Source organism: Coenobita brevimanus, chromosome 3 (genome assembly GCF_032717465.1).
Source record: "Coenobita brevimanus isolate Jiangsu-jjx chromosome 3, ASM3271746v2, whole genome shotgun sequence".
In the NCBI taxonomy this organism is placed as follows: domain Eukaryota; kingdom Metazoa; phylum Arthropoda; class Malacostraca; order Decapoda; family Coenobitidae; genus Coenobita; species Coenobita brevimanus.
In genome coordinates, this window is record NC_136956.1 from 2,573,518 (window position 1) to 2,594,327 (window position 20,810).

The 20,810-nt window shown below is 41.7% G+C and overlaps 1 protein-coding gene across 1 annotated transcript in view; it reads right to left on the reverse strand.

Moving 5' to 3' along the window:
* Positions 1-20,810, reverse strand: part of LOC145393963 (uncharacterized) — a 263,346-nt gene that overhangs the window by 70,656 nt on the left and 171,880 nt on the right. Inside the window, exons 53-64 of the mRNA XM_080267943.1 lie at positions 18,682-18,898; positions 18,355-18,477; positions 15,806-15,954; positions 12,911-13,018; positions 11,843-12,007; positions 9,040-9,175; positions 8,209-8,329; positions 5,593-5,729; positions 4,758-4,881; positions 3,981-4,104; positions 3,430-3,620; positions 2,267-2,405 (exon numbers count right to left, since the gene is read on the reverse strand). Coding sequence (XP_080124069.1) covers positions 2,267-2,405; positions 3,430-3,620; positions 3,981-4,104; positions 4,758-4,881; positions 5,593-5,729; positions 8,209-8,329; positions 9,040-9,175; positions 11,843-12,007; positions 12,911-13,018; positions 15,806-15,954; positions 18,355-18,477; positions 18,682-18,898 — 1,734 coding nt within the window. The remainder of the gene's footprint in view (positions 1-2,266; positions 2,406-3,429; positions 3,621-3,980; positions 4,105-4,757; positions 4,882-5,592; positions 5,730-8,208; positions 8,330-9,039; positions 9,176-11,842; positions 12,008-12,910; positions 13,019-15,805; positions 15,955-18,354; positions 18,478-18,681; positions 18,899-20,810) is intronic.

Here is a 20,810-nt window from a genome sequence, read left to right on the forward strand (position 1 = left end):
ACATCAATGACACTTTGATTTGCGCGGATCTGATATACACGACTCCAAACAGCGCGGCGCCATAAATATATACCGATTCTCACTGGCGAGGGAGGAGGGGACTGACACCATTTACACGGATTGGAGTTGAAAAAAGAAGTTTAATGTACAGTTGGCTACACACAAATCTGGGAGAGTATCAGCGTGAAGAGGAGTTCTGTTTACAACTTTCGACATTCATGCATCACAGTCACTTGTCCATTTTGTATAATATTTGACAACCTTCTTTATTCACGCCACTGCCGGCAACAAACATGTCAGTACGTCAGGCCTGTCAAGACCAGATGCCAGACCTCATCTATGCACTGATGCTGTCCCAGGTTCATATGTGGCCAACTGTACCTGCACAGCGTGTTTATATACTAGGGATTATATGGAAAATATGTCAAAATCATGAACATCAAGAACCCTGTGCTTTTCAATGGTAATAAGGGATGATTTGTAAAGTTTTATGTACCTGTATCAGCTATCAGAATAAGAGCATATAATACCACTTACTTGACACTTAATACAACTTCAATAGCCTATATAACGTACCACTTATTGGCCATTCATTACAACTTTATTATGTCTTGTCTTTTAGCACACTGTACAATGTAAGTGTATTGCACTGGATATAATTTAAGTATCATAAAAAAAATCTATAAGGCCGAAATAGGGACTTCAAGGAAAATATTGGATTTTCTCTTCCCCATTAGCTAAAAAAAAGGAAAAAAAAAAATATATAAATAGATAGATAGATAGATAGATAGATAGATATATATATATATATATATATATATATATATTCATTCATTTTCATTCATTGCCAGACGCCATGTATCCCAAACGGGTGGCCAACGGCTTAGAGTTAATTGTTTTACAGGGAGGGGCACTAATCCTCCACCAACCTCACTTGACACGTAGGGATGCCAACAGCATCTGGTGTTCCCAGGCGGTCACCCATCCAAGTACTAACCAGACCCAACGTTGCTATATATATATATATATATATATATATATATATATAGAGAGAGAGAGAGAGAGAGAGAGAGAGAGAGAGAGAGAGAGAGAGAGAGAGATAGATAGATAGATAGATATACTGTGCCTCTCTTTTTACAAGGCTTCCGTCCACACAGTAAAGCCTAATGAGTACTTCACATTTACCACATAAAACATAGTTACTGAATTTACTGATGCCAACACTAAGTAAGTTTCTTCAGTCCAGAGAATATCCTTGAAGAGAAAGCTGAAAGGAATCTTAGAGATAATTATTCTTTCACCGCTACGACTGCAATTGCGTCTTACGGTGTCACTATACTCTTTTTACACTAACCTGGCCTATAATTACCATCTCTCCACCTTGACTATTGACATGTAACAGGAAATTAACGATGGAATATGATGCCAGTCACGAGTAAGTGCTGTGGAAGGATGCGAGCCGCAGTATTTCCATTTCTTCCACTGAACTACGTGAAATATGCTGTAAAAGGACGAAACTCTGGGCCAAGGTAGCGTAAAATGGGTATAGATCAAGGTAATTCCTGTGAACAAAACTCAAGCATGAAGGAGGCTTTTAAAAATTGTCCACTTACTGTATCACTGTTATGGATGTAATTAAACTACGCAGAAACCAAAATGGCTTTCTTCAATTCACAGAAAGCCTAGCAGTCAGGCTCATATATACGTGTCGGGTAAGGAAGCTCCCAAACACCTCATCCTTAGCGATTTATCTTTGGATACGGCTGGTTAATATCCTTTTGTACGTTATTTATGCAGAGTATGGCGATACGGGAAGGATTTATGTAACACAGAAGCGGACAGTAAGACTTAGTAAACAAAATAAATAACCAAGGAAAATTTTGTACATTATTTATGCGGAGTGTGGGGATATTGGAAGTATTTATGTAACACAGAGGAGGAGAGTAAAGTATAATAAGTAAAAATGAATCGCTTAGGAAAAGATTATGGCGACGCTGGAAGGATTTATGTAAACTAGAAGAGGACAGTCAGGTGTACTAAACAAATGACTTACGAAAAGGCGTCAGAAAACTTCCTTAACTTTTCGAGAATAGGTAACTCAGTGTCAAACTCTGGTGTAATAAAGGAAATAAATCACGTGGGGAAAGGTGTTAAGGAGACTCCACAACCGACGAGAATACGTGGCTCAGTGTCCAAACCTATCACCGTAAACCCTTCCTTAGGTGTTACACTCTCCTTAACACCGGATAACTCTGCCAGAACTAACCGTAAGGCGAATGATGGGGTAAGGTGTGTGTGAAGGGATAACAGAGATGGCGAGGAATGGAACGTTGAAGAGCAGGAGTGCCATCACACCCACGAACACTGCCACCACTGTTGAGGGCACTACCATTGACACGAGGTAGCTGTGGAGGGAGAGAGGTGAGAGGTGAGAAGAAGAATGAGAGAGAGAGAGAGAGAGAGAGAGAGGTTAGACGAACAACAAGAGAGTGGGGAGAAAGAATGAGAGATGAAAGGAGGAATGAGAGGAGGGGAGGAAGACGAGAAGGAAGAGGGTGGTGAGAGAAAGAAGAGAGGAGAGGAGTTGAGGAGAGGAGAGAGGTGAGAGGAAGAGTGTAGGGAAAAAAGGAAGAAAAGGAAGAAGGTGATGAGAGGAAAACAAGAGGTAACTGTTGTGAGAAGAGAGGTGAGAGGAAGAAAGGGAGAGGCAGAGAGGAGGAGAGGGGTGGAAAGGAAGAGAGAGGAGAGGTTGAGAGGAAGAGAGAGAAGAGGTAGACAAGAAGAGAGGAGAAGAAAGAAGGAACAAAGTCATCATCATCATCATCATCATAATTTCCTCTGGTTTTCAAGTGAGCTCAAGAAACCAGAAAAGGGAAGTTCAAATGTAGAGTTAAAATGTAAACGCAATCACCAGTGTCTAATTTAATGTGTTCTGTATCCATTCTGTAATTAGTAAAATAGTTTAGATTTACAGATACAAATAGGCTACACCATCCACCAGTCATCATCATCATCATCATCATCAACAGTAGCATTCATAGTGTGTGTGTGTGTGTGTGTGTGTGTGTGTTTGAAATTATCACTTTCATCCCAAACGCCATATCTCTATCCATCTATCTATCTATCTACCTATCCGTGCTTGTCTATCTATCTATCTACCTATCCGAGCCTGTCTATGTGTGTGTGTTTCCCTATCTATCTCTATCATCTACCTATCTAACTACCTGTGCTCGTCTGTCTACCTGTCTTTTTTCATCTATTTGTCTATCATAATCTAACTATCTATCCATTTACCAATCTATCAATCTACCTACCTATCCATCCATCCACCTTTCTACCTTCTACGTATATATCCATCCATCCATCCATCCATCAACCTACCTACTTACCTTCCTACTCACACCCACACAAACATGAAATTCCACCCACCAGAAGGCGATGACACTGCACCCGTAGCACAGGAGGAAGGCAAGGAGGAGGCCGTAGTCTGTGTGTGGCTGTAATTTTCCCAACACGATAATCGCCGCCACAACCGCAGCGATGACGAGCAGCAAAAGGAACGAGTACAGGAACCACACCAAGTCATCCACCCACATCCGTAGCCCCATCACCTCTTGTAGCTAGTGTTGGGGGTGAGAGAGTTGTTATTATTATTATTATTATTGTTGTTGTGATTATAATTATCATCATTATTAACATTATCATTTTCATTATCATCATCATTATACAGATTTTTTCCCGTCTGAGAGAGAGAGAGAGAGAGAGAGAGAGAGAGAATGTTTTAAGTTACTGTACTGCTCATACTTTATTTTCGTAGATAGATAGATAGATAGACAGACAGACAGAGGCAGAGACAGAGACAGGGACGGAGACAGAAAGACAGACAGAAAGACAGACAGACATTTATAAGTTACAGTACCGCACATTCTTACTCTTTCCGTAAATAGACAGAGAGAGAGAGAGAGACAGACACTGCTTACCTGTCTATTCCTTGACTCTCGTTCTTGCACCAACTGTCGTATAAGGAACACGGTGAAGATGGTGAAAGAGATGAAGGAGAAGATTAGACTCATCAAAGGCGACTCATTCAACATACCCAAGAAGCTGTGACGAAAGGAAAAATATGAGTGGAGTTGAGTTAAGAGGGTAGGATTAGGTTGCGTTAGGTTAGATTAGGCTAGGTTAAGCTAGAAGGTAGGATTGGGTAATGCTAGGTTAGGCTAGGTTAGGTTAGATGAGCAGGAATAGGTAATGTTAGGTTAGGTTAGGTTAAGCTGGAAGGTAGGGTTGGGTTAGTTTAGGTTAAGTTAGGTTAATTTGGGTTGGGTTGGGCTGGGTTAGGATAGGTTAGATTAAGTTAGGTTGGGATATATTGGATTGGGTTACGTTGGATTGGGTTGGATTGGGTTGGGTTAGGTTAGGTTGCATCTGATTTGATTGGGTTCGATTTAGTTGGGTTCGCTTTTTTTGGTAGGACTGGTTTGGGCCGAGTTAGGTTACTTTAAATTAATACAAGATGAGCAAGATGAGACATATCATTGGAGACTATCAGTGCCTCTAACAAACTATGATGAGAGATAAATCTAGTTTAGGTTAGGTAGGGTTAGAATAAGACTAACGAAAAGAGCAGACTCAGACACAAAGACGTAACATGATTAGGATCAGATCAAACTTCTATACAAAATTATATTTCCAGTAATGCATATGTCAATAAAGTCACCCTATCTCTGAGTGTACTACAAAATTGCTATACATACTCATCGTCAGAGTAACAAGGGTATGGTTCCTGCTTCGTATACACAGGCATATTCAGCAGCCGATTGGCTTCATCCTCATCAGCAGTTGGATTCTCTGCGTCTCGCCTCATTCGTCTCTTTGGCACTTCCGTCTTCCTGGAGGCTGAGGTGCTTCCAGTGTTTTTGTACTCTGAATTTTGCAATTGATAGCCAGCCTTGTCTAATATTTTTGAGGCTCTAATTCTTTCCTTGTCCTCGTAAGTGTAGTCTTGCATTGGATAGCGTGCGTGTGTCAAGGCATCACTGTACATCGCTTGTTGTAGCCATGTTTTGTACGGATCCGGATCTGTGACTTTCCCTTTCCTCGCTACGGGAATGGGATACATCTGACTAACGTTGTCCCTCATCTCCTCCGCCTCCTCAAATTTATTGTGGGATAGGGAAAGATCATCTTGACTAATGGGACCTTCGTACATTCCCTTATTAACCTCTCCACTGGTGTCCTCTCTTTGTAAAGCCACTAAATTAAACTCTTCATTGGTATTTTTTCTATGGAATGCCTCTGAATTTTGGCTCATTGGACCAGCATACAGCCCTGAATCATCCTTATCATCACTGGGTTTCCTCTGTGAATCACCTGTTACTTCCCTCACGTGATTTTCATACAATCCTGAATATGTTTGTTCCTTAATGTTTTCTTTCTGTGAATCATCAGCATTTACCCTCATATGACTTTCGAAAATTTCTGTGTTACCATCTGCCTTTGTTTCCCCCCTCTCTAAGGTTTCAGTATCCTGCCAATTAGCCTGACTGTGAGCGTTCCAGTTGGTGTGGGCGTCCATGTGCGTGTCCCTGCGTGTGCGTCTGCTTGAGTGGGCCTGGTCATACATGACCTTGAGAATGGACCGCTCCATCATGTCCTGCAGCTGGATGAACCCCTGCTGGTACTGCATGTCCGACGCTAGGCTCAGCAGTGGACCAGGATGCCAGAACCTGTCAAGAAGGAGAGTTGGGTCAATTGCAAGAGCCATGTGGAGAGAATGGAGAATGAAACATCGACCAGAATAATGTATGTGGGTGAGATGGAGGGAGAGACAGGGGGAAATTAAGAAAAAGGTGGAGGGATAGGGTGGAGAGGTATATGAATGAGGTGATGTGAATGGGAGAGAAAGCAACTTGATAATGCAGGGCAGGCTGGCATGGAGGTAATATATTTCTGGTCACCCTTTTCAGGATGACGGCATGTGCCTACAGACAGATCTACATTTACCCTTTCCCCTTCTATGGATGCATTTTTTTTTTTTCCGTTTACTTGGGCAACAACAAGATGACTTTGTTCAGTTGGGAGTTCAAACAATCAGAGGGCTGAAAAAATATCTTGCTAAATCTTTGAACTGCTAGGAATATTCTTGTCTGAACATTATCTTGATGATGTGTAAATACAGAAATTTTTACAGTACACTCAAAGATGGCGGTGACTTTAATGATATATACATTACTGGATACGTAATTACTGTGCATAGCAGTTTCATCTTTACAATAGGCAAATTGTGCTAAGTGAATGAAATGCCTATACGCATCCATGGCAGTTAAAATATTAATAAAGGGGATAAGGTGAAATAGAGAAGGCAGGCTAGCTTGGGTTATAGTTGGCCCACTTTACTTGAAGATTTTCCTCCATTTGCAGGTAATTTTCTATAGCTCTGTGGTAGATGAAGATAATACTACACCTCTACATTCCTTTCATGGCATTTCTTCAAGATCAGCATCATAGGCTAGTGTCTTGTTACAGGTCAATATTTAAAGCGGGGAGACTTCAGGACACACATACCCTCTCATAGTTGTGCCAGTATTATCTTCTATTCTAGCTAATTTTTGACCATTTTATAAAGATCAATGTAAATTAAAGGAGCCTGGGAGAGCTGACACTGCAACATTATTCCTCTCATGTTTGAGGTAACTCTATTATTATTTTCCAGATGACGTAAGATAATTTTATTCGGGAGAGAGTAAGTCCCATGTTCTTGTCGCATAAGGAAGCTCCCTAACACCTTTTCTTAGGTGATTTATTTTGCTTATTACTCCTTACTGTCCTCTGTCGTGTTACTTAAATCCATCTTATATCGCCATACTCTGCATAAATAACATGCAAAAGGAAATCAGGCAGGCATATCCAAAGATAAATCGACAAGGAATATGTGCTAGGGAGCTTCCTGAATCGATGAGAATATGGGCCAAGCCTCAGATGCAAGAGAAACTAGAGATTGTCGTCATTTTGCAGCCCATTTCCTAGAACTCAATGGCAGAACAACACAATATTATGGCTCTATATAATTTCCGTATCCCTTTTCAAAACTAGCACTATACTGTAATGTCAATCCCATGTATCATTTCAGCTTTCAAGATGGAGAGATGACAATTTTAGCCTACGTGAAGGGAATGGAGTATAGCATAAAGAGAGTACAACAGTGACTATTGAGAGATGGCAATTTTAGGCCAAGTTAGAAGGGGGCAGAGTACTGTACACGATAATGAGAATATCGCAATAAAGACGGGGAGACTGTAATTTGTAATCAAGTTGAAACATAGAAGTGTAATGAAAGTACCATAATAAAAAAGAGTACGCAGTGTTAGGCCAAGTTCAAGTGAAAAGCTAAAGTGGACATTTTAAGAGCGCGTGTCAAAATTTACAGTGAAAATAGTATGGGATTATAAATATTCCTGGGCATTAGTCGGAAGGTGAGAGGTGGTAATTCTAGGCCAAGTTAATGTAAAGAGAGTAGAGAGAAAGTACAATGATTAGATAGATGTGTAGTGTCCTTGAATGGGAGGCCTGGAGGGGCTAGAATTGCGACTGAGGAGTTGAGAGGAAGGATGGGACTTGAATGTTCTGGTGTTGTTATCAGTGGGGGTACACTGAGATGGTTTCGGGCATGTTGAGAGGACTGAGGATGACAGCTGGATGTGGAAAGTGAGAAGCGTGAACGTCGGGGGTAGGGCTGCAAGAGGAAGATCAAACTAGACCTGGGACGAAGTCATAGTGTGTGACCTCGTGGATAAGGGACTGAACAGGGAGGCTGGCAGCGTTCAAGCAGCATGGAGAGCCGCCATTAGGTGACCAAGGCTGATGCATGCAAGCATGTTGGTGCCTTTATAACAATACCAACGATTATAGACAGAGTACCCAGGTGTGAGGTGGAAGGTGAGAAATGGCAATTTTAGGCCAAGTAAAAGTGAACAGAGTAAAGACAGAGAACCTGGGTGTTAACAGGAATCCAAGAGATGGCTATTCTTGGCCAAGTTAAGGTGAGGAGAGTATAGACAGAGTACCGGAGTGTTAACAGGAAGGTGAGAGATAGTAATTTTGGGCCAAGTCGGAACCGAGAACAGCGAAACTACCTGGGTGTTACATGTATGGTGAGACTCGGCAATTTTAGGCCAAGTTGAAGTGAGCGGAGTATAGAGAGGGTACCTGGGCGTGAGGAGGAAGGTGGGCGGCGTCATCTCAACGTTGACTCGTATGGTGTAGGTGAGGTGAGGAGGAAGTCTGGAACCTGTGCTGTTGTTACCACCCACACCAGCAAACACCACACCTGCCACAGTAGTCACCACCATCATCATCATCGTCACCATTATCATCATCGTCATCCTTATCATCATTATTACCATCACCATCATCATCATTATCATCACCATTATTACCATCATTGTTACTATCATTATCACCAACATCATCATCATTAATATCAACATCATTATTACTTCATCATTATCATCATCATCATTATCATCATTATTACAAAAATAATTATCATTATCATCATCACCATTACTATCATTGTTTCTATCATCCTGACTACCATCATCATCATCATCATCATTATTACTGTCCTCCTAACCATCATCATCATTATCAACATCACCAACATCATCATCATTAACATCATTATCACCATCATCATTATCATCATCATCGACATTAATAACATCATTATTACTATTATCCTCACTATCATCATCATCATCTTTACCAACATCACCATTATTATTATCATCATCAACATTATTACTTTTACCATCAAATCCATCATCATCATCATCATCATCATCACCACCACCATCGTCATCATTACTGCCACCATCGTTACTACCAACAACATCATCACCAATACCCTTATCAGTTCCAACACCATCACCACCACGATCATCACCATCATCATCATCATCATCATCACTTCAATCACCCAGGCTCACTAAATGAAGTCTCTCTCTCTCTCTCTCTCTCTCTCTCTCTCTCATTTACCCGCAAGGAAGTCCCGCTTAACGGCAGCCTCCCTCGCGTCAATCAGTAGTTCCTCCTCGTCACGGACCGCCACGAACCGGTCCAGCTCCAGGCAAGAGAGCAGGTCCACGATGACTTCCAGCACTTCAGAGAATTCCTGGACCAGACGGGAAGCAAAGGTGGACCGTGGTTAGATTAGGTTAGGTTGGGTTAGGCTGAATTATACTGGATAGGGAAGGATTTAGGAGGGTTGGGTTAGGTTAGGTTAGGTTAGGTTGGGTTAGGTTGGGTTGGGAAGGGTAGGGCATGTTGGGCAGGGTAGGGTAGGTGTAAGTTTGGATAGAGTAGGGTAGAGTTGAGAAGGACAGTGTAATGTAAGATTGGATGGGGTACGGTAGGGCTGGGTAGCGTGCAGCAGGGTAGGATAGGGCAGTTTAGGGCAGGATAGGATAGGGTTAGGTAGGGTAAGGTGGATCTAGGTATGATAAAACAGTTTAGGGCAGGGTAGGATAGGGTAGGGTAGGGTAGATTAGGTTAGGTTAGAGTATTTTTGGATTCGGTTGACAAGTATCGTTTTGTATGTTACTTATGCAGAGTATGGTGATATTAGATTGACTTGAGTCACACAGAAGAGGACAGTAAGGTGTAAATAATTCGCTAAGGAAAAGGTGTTAGGGAGCTTTCTTAACCGAAGATAATACAGCCATAGAATCATAGAAGAGGACCTACCTTTCAGACTCCTGGTCATCCTCCTTTCGGGACTTTGGCGAAAGCTTTGCCATTGCACTTGATATCTCAAAGGCTTTCGATCGAGTCTGGCATAAATCTTTAATTTCCAAACTGCCCTCCTACGGTTTCTATCCTTCTATCTGTGCCTTCATCTATAGCTTCCTTTCTGGTTGTTCTATAGCCGCTGTTGTAGACGGCCATCTTTCTTCTCCTAGATCTATCAACAGTGGTGTTCCTCAGGGCTCTGTCCTACCACCAACTCTCTTCCTTTTATTCATCAATGACCTTCTAAGCTGTACATCTAACCCTATCCACTAGTACGCTGATGACTCCACCCTTCATCTTTCCATTCGGTTTCTGCAACGCCCATCTCAGCAGTTACTTCAACAAACAAAGGATGAGGCTATGGCACACCTAATGTCTGACTTGGCTCGTATCTCTGACTGGGGTAAAAATAATCTGGTTGTTTTTAATGCATCAAAGACTCAGTTTTTACACCTATCAACCCAACAAAAATCTTCGACAGGTATACCCACTAATGTTTAATAATATTCAGCTTTATCCTGCATCATCCTTGAACATGCTTGGGGTTTCATTTACTCGGGACTTATCTTGGAAAGATCATATTGTATCTCTTGTAAAATCTGCTTCCAAGAGATTGGGTGTGCTAAGCCAACTCCGTTCCTTCTTTACCCCTGCACAATTGTTGACTCTATACAGGGGATTTATCCTCCCCTGTGTGGAGTACAACTCTCATGTGTGGGGAGGCTCCCCACATACAGCTCTTCTCAATAGGGTGGAATCAAAGGCTTTCGCCTCATTAACTCTCCTCCTCTTACTGACTCCCTTCAACCTCTGTCCCTTTGCCGCACTGTTGCATCTTTATCTCTTTTCTATCGCTACTTTAATGGTCACTGCTCCTCTGAACTGTCTGCATGCATTCCTCCGCCTCTACGACGGGCGCGTAGCACCTGTCTAGCAGCAAACTCTCATCCCTTTTCTGTCCAACTCTCTAATGCAAGAGTTAACCGTTACTCCCAGTCCTTCATTTGTGCAACAGGTCAACTCTGGAACAGTCTCCCTCTGTCTGTGTTTCCTGCTTCCTATGATCTCCAGTCTTTCAAATGCAGTGTGTCCAGGCATCTCGAAATGATCGGATCTTGAATTTAGCTCTCTCTTGTATTTTGTTTTTCTCTTGGAAGGAACAATATCCGGGCTCGCGGCCTTTGGTTCCTTCTTCTTCGCAAAAAAAATAAAAAAATAAAAATATAAATCGCTTAAGAAAAGGTGTTAGGGAGCTTTCTTAACTGATGAGAATTTCGGCCATAGAGCCATGCTTTGTATCCCTCGCACAACATAGACGTGAAAATTAAGTTTGAGATATAAACTGACAAATCTAGGTAGCTTTTAACAGTGAAAGAATTTATCGATCTTAACTTGGCACGAAAAATCTGAAAACACGGGCGACTGCTACTGAAGAATGACGAATTATTTTTTTCCCCCTGGTTCGTCATTTGATAGGAGCATGTGGAGTGACGTGGAGAGATTGACTGACAAATGAGGATGTGAAGGAGCGTTGTAGTGTGGATGTGACAGAAAGCGTCAGGAGAAATACACTGATGTGGTTTGGCCAGGTGGAGAGGATGGGGAACGAGAGACTAACTAGGAGTGTATGTGAGTGAGGCAGAGGGGGGGAGAAGGTGGGGCAGACCCAGGATAAGGAGGGATGGAGTGACGTATATGAGAGAGGAGGTGTGAGTTGAGAGCAGGGTAGAGTACTGGAAGGAGACAGGATGACATGGAGGCGGTTTGTTTGCAGCCACCCCTTACGGGATTAAGGCGTCTGGTTATAAGTAGACAGAGAGATAGTTTTAAAAATTAACATGAATGTCATATATCATTTACTCGTGATATTTTCCCGTCAGCATTGTTATGATTTCCATATTTAATTGATCACAGACGAACTTTTGGGGGGACGTTAGAGGCTAGACTGATCACTTTGGCAATCACTGTACTTTTCCTGAACAATAATTTTTTGATCAACTGTACACTCACTGATACAATTTTGATCAACTGTACATTTACGAATACCAACCTCCAGCAACTCCGAAGCCTCCTCCATGTGGGGTGAGGCTTCCTTGAGCTGCTCTGTCAGGTTGCTGGCGGAAGGTGATGATGATGATGATGATGATGACAGGGAGGCAAGGTGCTGGTCAATCATCCCTTGTACCCATGGCAGCTGCAGGGCCTTCTTCAGTTCCTGTGTGTTGGAAATAAATAGCATCATTATCATTATTATTATCATTATTATTTTCATCATTATCACTGTTATTATTTTCATCAGCATCACTAACATCATCATCATTAATATTATTATCATAGCTATCATTATCAGTTCCTGTGGATTGGAAATAATTATAATCCTCATCATCATCACCATCATCATCATCATTTTCCCACTGAAAGATGGGATGAGGTAGGGTCCAGAACACAATGAAAGAGAACATAGATGATAGTGGGTGGTAAAAGGGTGGTTAAAAAGGTATATATGAGCAAGTATAGAGGAGGGGGGAGGAGTGGTAGGCCAAGAAGAAAGTGTCGATAGATAGACAGATATATAGCTAGATAGATGGATAGGTAGAGCAATGGGTAGTGAGTCAAGAGGAAGGTGTGTACAGATAGACAGATGCAGAGACAGATGGATAGATGGATTGTAAGTGCATGAGAACGAGAGGTATGGAAGAGAAGGTGTGTATATAGATAGACAAACAGGCAGATAGATAGACAGATAGATAGATAGATAGGCAGATGGTAAATGAGTGTGTGAAAACGGGAGGCATGGAAACTAATGAGGGAGGGAACTGGCAAGAAATTTAGTTAGTTGAAAACATTATGAAGAGAGAAGAACATGACAAGGGAATGAGTTTTTGCTTTTTTCTTTTTAAATTGATGCTCGACTTACTGACTATATCTGACAGGCAATGTGAACCGCAACTATAAAGTACAAGTAAAAAGAATAATGTGAGGGATGGTCATGCATCAGGCCAAGTCGGGATTCCAGGGGCTTTGCATGGTGAGTGAGTGTATGAATTTGTGGCCTCTTCACTAGGGTATATTGTTAATGAATTCCTCTCTCTCTCTCTCTCTCTCTCTCTCTCAGTACCTGCATCTGTGAGTGGTTCTGTGATGGTGTTCCGACCCACTCTGAGGCGGCGATTAGGTGTCTCAGGTTGTTACGTAGCCGCCCTACCACCTCGAAGGTCTTGTTGGCCTAAAATAATAATAATAATAATAATAAAAATAACGATAATTATAAAAATAATAATAATCATAAAAGTAATAACAACAACAACAACAATAATAATAATAATAATAATAATAATAATAATAATAATCTATCTATCTATATACCTAGGCTGCTTCCCCCAAGGAAAGGGAGGTAGCCGAGACAGGACGACACACTCTCCATTTACTCATCCATTTAAACACATTCATTCACATCTTAGCCCCAAAGGGGAGAACGGACAGATCCTCACCGCACCACACCGCACAAGGGTCAACTGCGCAATGCAATCAGTGACATCCGCAGCAGGGCCCGACAGCAGAGCTGGTTTACCCCTGCCACATCATAACATACCCATCCCCTTACCCGCACCTGACCTGACTAGCTGATCAGACCAAATGCGGGAGAATATCCCCTCAGGGCTGCGTCATCACTTATTTATTCACAATTTCTCTCCATTTATTTCTGTCACGCACAGCCACTCTTCCTTGCTCGACAGACATCCCTCTCGCATCCAGCGCTCTCTTCACACTATCCATCCATCCTATTCGTGGTCTTCCTCTCAGCCTTACACCTCTCACATCAGATCTAGTTATCTTTTTCACCAATCGCTCATTATCCATTCTCTCCATATGCCCAAACCATCGCAACACCCTCTGCTCAACTCTACCAGCCATCTCCTGAACAACTCCAGTTCTCTTTCGCACTTCATCATTTCGCACCCGATCCATACGCGTCACTCCACACATACTCCTCAGACACCTCATCTCCATTACATTCAAACTTTTCCTCTCTGCTACACCCATATTCCTTGTTTCAGCCCCATATAATGCAGTCGGTACCACAACACCCTCATACAGCCTTCTCTTTACATCCATTCTAAGCGAACGACATTTAAACACTTTTTTCATTCCTCCCAGCACCTTTCCTACTTCATTTATTCTAAACTTCACTTCTGCATCTATTCTTCCATCCACAGCAACATGTGACCCTAGATATTTAAAACAATCTAATAATAATAATAATAATAATAATAATATTAATAAATGTCCTGCGTTACTATACACCCTTCATTTTAACTTGGTAGAGAGCTTTGTCCTTTGGTAGCTTATTCCCTGTTGCGCAGTCATGGTGTAAGACAATATCGTGGCTCAGCATCCTTTTTTACAGCACTTCTTCGTGACTAGCAGCATCTCACCCCTTCTCCTAGCTCAGTGGCAGAGTTAGAAACCACTTCTTCGTGACTAGCTTCATACAGTATTCTAGCATTAATCTTTGGTTATATCACACTGACAGACTAAGACTACTATAGCTCTACATGCTTTTCACAGCACTTCTTCGTGACTAGCTTTATATTCTAGTGTTAATATTATTACAGTTCAATGGCAGAATACAATACCACGGCTCTTTACCTTTACTAAAACACTTCATCGTAACAAGCACTATATTGTAGCATTAATCTATTGTTTCAACTCAACTGCATGATGAAATGGTAAATGTTAACTTTCACACCATACAGTCACAGGGTATTTTGGGGGTGTCTTATAGTTACATATTACCTATACAAACAGCTAAACTTCTCTGACACTGTCGTTGAAAAAATCACTAACAATGGAGATACTGCAAGCACACATAACACACAGGAGCAGTTGTCAATTTGCTACGCTGCACTTCACAGCATCTGAGAGGTCGGCACCTAAAGTAAGGTTGGAAATGCCTTTGGTTAAGACTGAATTCCACAGGTCATAGTCGGGTAAAGTGGGGTTAGAGTAGGTCAGTGCCTAAAATGGTACATATTCCGCTCTTTTCTGTATACTTCCACCACTGAAAGATACGAGTTGGGGATGGATAGTAACTTAAAAAAAAAAAATAAAGCATTTTTTTTCATGGAAATGAAGGCAAAAATAACACGAATCACATAAAAAAAGGAGAAAAACATACACTGCGAAGTCGAGTATGAGCTGAAACTCAACATTTACCAATCACACAATACGGTAATATGACTTAAAGATTTCAAAGGGCATGCTGAATTATGGGTATGCTGTGGTTTACCCCTAGAAACCATCAGAGTAATTTTGAATTCAGTTTTTTTTTTGTCAGACTTTCAAAATTTATGTCGCAGTCCTCTTTGAAACAGTTCAAGATGTATATCGTAGTTTACAGATAAAATTAAACGATTTTTGAAAAGTTAGATATTCCTTTACCTAAAGACTGAAGGGTTAAAAACATTAAGTCACACTCATTTCTGACTTTGAAACAACTTTATAATGAATCACTAGCAACGGTAAATAAAGAAATGGAGCTAATTCATCAAGAACATAGCAATGAAACCATTTTAATTCTCAAAGACCTAACAGCAGCTTAATTTCTTGAATCCAGGGACATTTTTTTTTCCTGCTGCCTCCAAACAACTCTACTCAACTTTGTGGTGAATTTTCAGACGAGTGGGATTAGAAATTGCTTTGATTAATCTATTGCCTCCTAGATGTCTGTTCTAAGTTGAATAATACTCCTTGGTGATGTAGAATAAATGAAGAGACACATCCTCAGATTGAAGTGGTTCATTACATACTATACTAAAAAAGCTGCTGTACCTCTATATGTGTGTGTGTGTGTGTGTAAACCTGCAAGGCATCCTGTTGGTGGAGCATGGCAGGTGGATGGGTAGACGGATAGGGTGGGTGGCCTTCGTGGATGGATGTGTGGCTTCCTATTGGACAAGGCAGGAGACGGGCTTAGGGTGCTAGTTACCTGAGTAAACCCTAAATACAATACCTGTTTGATGATGGCCCGTGTGGCAGGGTTGTCTGGGGTGTAAAATATCTTGCCAGTGAGGAGAGGCTTGATGTAGTGCACCAGTACCTCCCCACCAGGCAGTCCCCGCACACTCTTGTACAGATCACCACACACACTCCCATCGCTTTCTGCAAACACCAAGGGAACAATCACACTTACGCTCTAATGATCTGTAGTTTATTTCTGCTCTACACAGACAATTTATTAACCCTAAGAGACACTCGGCACGTTGAAGGGTTTATTAAGGGACTGCCATAACCCAACCAGTTTCAAAAATGCCACTTAAATTGAATGAAATTATTAGATAGCAAAAGGTTGTTACCAAGATGTCTGATTGTAGTTTATTCCTGTTGGTACTGGTTGTTCCGATTTATTTAATGTGTTCCAGCTACAAACGACGAGATCATTAAGCTCCCGCACATCTCTCGTACAGATCAACACACACACACACACACACACACACACACACACACACACACACACACACACCACTCCCTACAGCACCATAATTAAAATCATTACCATATGTGAACTCTTTGAAACATTCGTAACCATATCACCCTCCTAGCACATTCAATATTTCATCAGCCATGGATACCCTGATCTTCGGTAGGAAAAGTGACGTAGACTCGTGATGCTGAGATTTATTACTCTTTACTGCAGCATCATAGGAGGTAAAAAACATAATACAATGACCTCTTTTTGTAGGTTATTCTTGTTGGTAATGGATGTTCTTTAAAGTATATTCATAGTTTTATTAGTCTTAAGGAGCCCTCGTAGTTGCATACGTATCACCTCATATACTGCCATCATCTACACCACACCACCACAGAGGATATATATATATATATATATATATATATATATATATATATATATATATATATATATATATATATATATATATATATATATATTCTTTCTCCTTGCTGATGTGCTCCTTCATTTATAAAGGTTCCAACATACTGTACTTGCATGCATAGACCACGACCACCTAATGATGGCTTTCCATGCTGCTCAGTCTCTAGCAGTTTCTCTTCACTCTATCATCTCGTCCCAAGTCATTTTTGGTCTGCCTCTCACAACTCTACCCTTGGTCTCTCACCCTTCACATCTATTTGCCATCCTCCTGGCTGATATGTCAAGATATTAGACCCTTTTTACTCACACATGGCCTAAGATTGCCATCCCTCCATCTTGAATGTCGAATTGCAACAACAGACCAGCACTGTCATATGATGTTGGTCACGAAGAAGTACGATGAGAAGGATGTAGAGCTGTAGCAATATATTCTTTCACCCACTGAACTACATGAAATAAAATGCAAAAGGAAAAAAATCTAGGCCAAGTTATGGTAAAAGATGTACAGTCAATTCTGGGCAACCCTCCCATACTCTCGTTCAAATCACCACACATATCGTACACCCAACGTTCCTGTTCTGCACCATAGGTAAAAACAATAATGCCATTACCATGAAGCGTTTTTGTAATTTTTTCCACTACTGGACCCATAGTGTCCAGTAATGCATATATCATTAAAGTCACCCCGCCTTTGAGTGTACTATAAAAATCTCCATACATACTCATCAGGGTTATGCTCAAATAAGATCCCTCAAACTTTTCCTTACAGCTCGCCACACATTCTACCACTGCCTCCTGCGACATCTCAACTCGTTAACCCTTTTAGTCCCATGTCGTGTTATTTTTTTTTTTATTTCTCCTGCATCCATACAACTCTATGCAGCTTAAGAGATCATTCTACTGTGCTAGTATAAGAACAAGTAAAGGCTCTTTTTAACCCACTAAGTTCAAAAAGTCCCTCTCAAGTTGCATAAAACTGTCCAGACCCAGTGATTATAGATTAAAAACAAGAAGGATCGCCAACAGAGTACAACACCCACACCCAACAAATGGCTTAAGTACCTAACATTTGGATCTGACCCGTGACCATGGCTTTATACCAACTATTCTCAAATTCACATTACTTCATCGTGGACTAACCCTCAGCCCTTCCTCCAAGTTTGGTCTAAATCGGATCAAAGGTGTTCAAGCCAATCCTGTTCTGTAACCTTGGATCTTTAGTTTTTAGTTCTCAAAATCGATTATCGTCATCCTTGACTGACCTTCAACCTTTCCACATACTCTGATCCAAATCGAATAGAAACTTTGAAATATTGGGTCGATCTTTTGGCCTTGGCATAACACCTTCACCTTTGACTGCTTGTTCTGATAATGAATCACTCCATCCTTGCCTTACCCTCAACCCTTCCACCAACATCATCGATATCGGATAAAAATTGCTTACGTTGACCTCTCCGTGCGACCGTGACCTTTAATATATTGTTCCAATAAAATAAAATGAAATAAAAGGTCAGTCAGGAGACGCACTCATCCCTCCCATCCTATTGGTGTAAAGTAGAATAAATGTCTCAATTATTATGCTCTCACCACCTCCCCCAGCCCCCTACACACACACACACACACACACACACACACACACACACACACACACACACACATCTACGCACCATTCTTCTTCTTGGTGTTTGAGTTGGATCGCTGGGCAGACGACAACACCCCGAGACTATCAGGTACCGTCATCAAAGGCTTGCCACAAAGAACACGCCCTAAGTCGTTCAGGAACTGTGGTGCTGATGAGAGAGAGGGAGAGAGAGAGAGAGAGAAAAGGGTGTTAGTATCATCGTCATTGCTGTGTTTATCATTATCATCGTCGTCGTCATCATCTTTACCATCATCACCATCATCAAGTATCATATTTTACTCAGAACTCCCTCATTTCTCAAAGTTAAGCCATCTTCTTCCTGTACATAAACACAGCACACATGTTAACTCACAGGAAATGTCCATAAGGGCCTGGGAAGAGTTGAGCCTGAGCTGCTGTGACTTTTGGCTGTGAGGGAGGATGCTGTGGAAGGTACGTAGGGACCGCAGCTTCTCCGCCAGCATGGGTAGCCTTCGTGTGGCGTTGTTCAGGTTCGTCACAGCCTCACGAACGTCATCCAGAGTAAGGTTGTTCCATTTCAGGGTCGAGTTTAGGCCATACCTCGTTAGCTGTGGGGGTGACAAGTCTATTAATCTGTTGTTTTATCTATCTGTCTGCCTATCTGTCTTTTCTATCCATCAATCCTCGTTACAAGTCGCGAACGTCATCCAGTGTAAGACTGTTCCATTTTAGGGTTGAATTTAGGCCATACTTCGTTAGCTGTTAGGTAAAGTGTCTATTAATCTGTTGTTTTATCTGTCTGTCTGTCTATCTATCTATTTATTTATCTATCTACTTATCTATCTGTCTATCTATCTACCCCCATACTTAGTTAGCTGTGTGGATAGGGAATATGTTAATCTGTCGTTCTGTGTGTCTGTCTTACCTGACTATGCACCTATTTACCTTTCTATCTGCTTTTATATCCATTTAAATCGGTCTACCTGTCTATCTATCTGCCTGCCTGTCTGTATGGATTGACAGATAGATAGATACAGTACATAGATATGTAGACAGACAGATGGGTAGATAGACAGATAGATGGTTGGGTAGATGGATGGATAAATGAATAGACAGATATATAAATAGACAGACAGATAGACAGATGGGTGGATAGATGGATAGATAGATAAACAGACAGACAGACAGACAAATAGATAACAATACTTCGCTGTACCTATCCATCTATTAATCTATCCTTACGTCACATTGCCTCAACTCGTCAAAGTCTTACAACTTTCTCTTAGGTCATTTATTTTCATGTTAGGGACAAATTTTATCTTATCTTTTCTCTGTTACCCTTTATTTCACTCTGTGTGGATGTGGATGTGATAGAATGCATTAGGAGAAATACACTGAGGTGGTTTGGCCATGTGGAGAGGATGGAGGATGAGAGACTAACGAGGAGAGAGTATATGAGTGAAAAGGAGGGGAGAAGAGGGAGGGGGAGGTCAAGGATGCGATGGAGGGATGGAGTGCAGAAGTATATGAGAGAGGGGTGGTGTGAGCTGGGAGCAGGGCAGCGAAATGGCGGGGGACACGGAAGCGATTTGTTTGTGGCCATCCCTTACGGGATGAAGGCGTCTGGCGATAGATAGATACAGATTTTTTTTATTACGAAAAAACAAAAATAAACAAAAATAACAACGACTAGAATCTTGCCCAAAAGAAGTGTTTCTTCCAAGGAGAAATTAAACAAATGAAAGCCATTGTCAAGACCTGTTCATTTGGCATGGACAGATGGTATTCAAAAGACTGAAATTTATCGACGGAGCAAAATACAGACTGAGAACTAGAAAGCACTCAGAGTGCATACCTCCGCCAATGCCATTGCCATTAAAAAGGATCCGGATCCGGATCCGTGGTGATGTGTGGAATGCAGAGGATCCGAATCGTCCCCCAAAATTAATCTATTCTTTCTTGGCCCATGGCCCACTCTTCCACAAAATTTCATTGAGATTCATTGAGACCTTTTGGACAAACAAACAGACATAGATGAATACATAACCTCCTCCAACTTCGTTGGCGGAAGTACAGATAGTTCCAAAGTTGAACCCCACACCCATCCTCCCCCCCTCACCCTCCTCGTGGTCCAGTGGTGTAAGAATGGCAGCAGGTTCGATCCCAGGCTACAGCAGCGAACATTTTAATGATCTGGATTTGGTTAAAGTAGATTTTACTGATGTTACACAGGACCCACTGGTATGGCATAAAACACCCCCGCTGATACCACCACACCAGGTATAAGTAAGGCAGTCCTGGTATGCGTACAGTTTGCACGGTGGGTTGTTGTTGTTGTTGTTACTTAACCCCGGTCTGTTTGACACAGCAGAGCCATCAACCACAGGTAAGCAACTGGTTCTGTGGGTCCGTCCTACAGGTACAGTACATCCACTGTGTAGGGATCCGGCGGCCCCTTGTGGTTGACAGCGCCTCACCAGTGTCACACCAGGGTCCTTCCCACGGCGAGGTGCGGGGAAA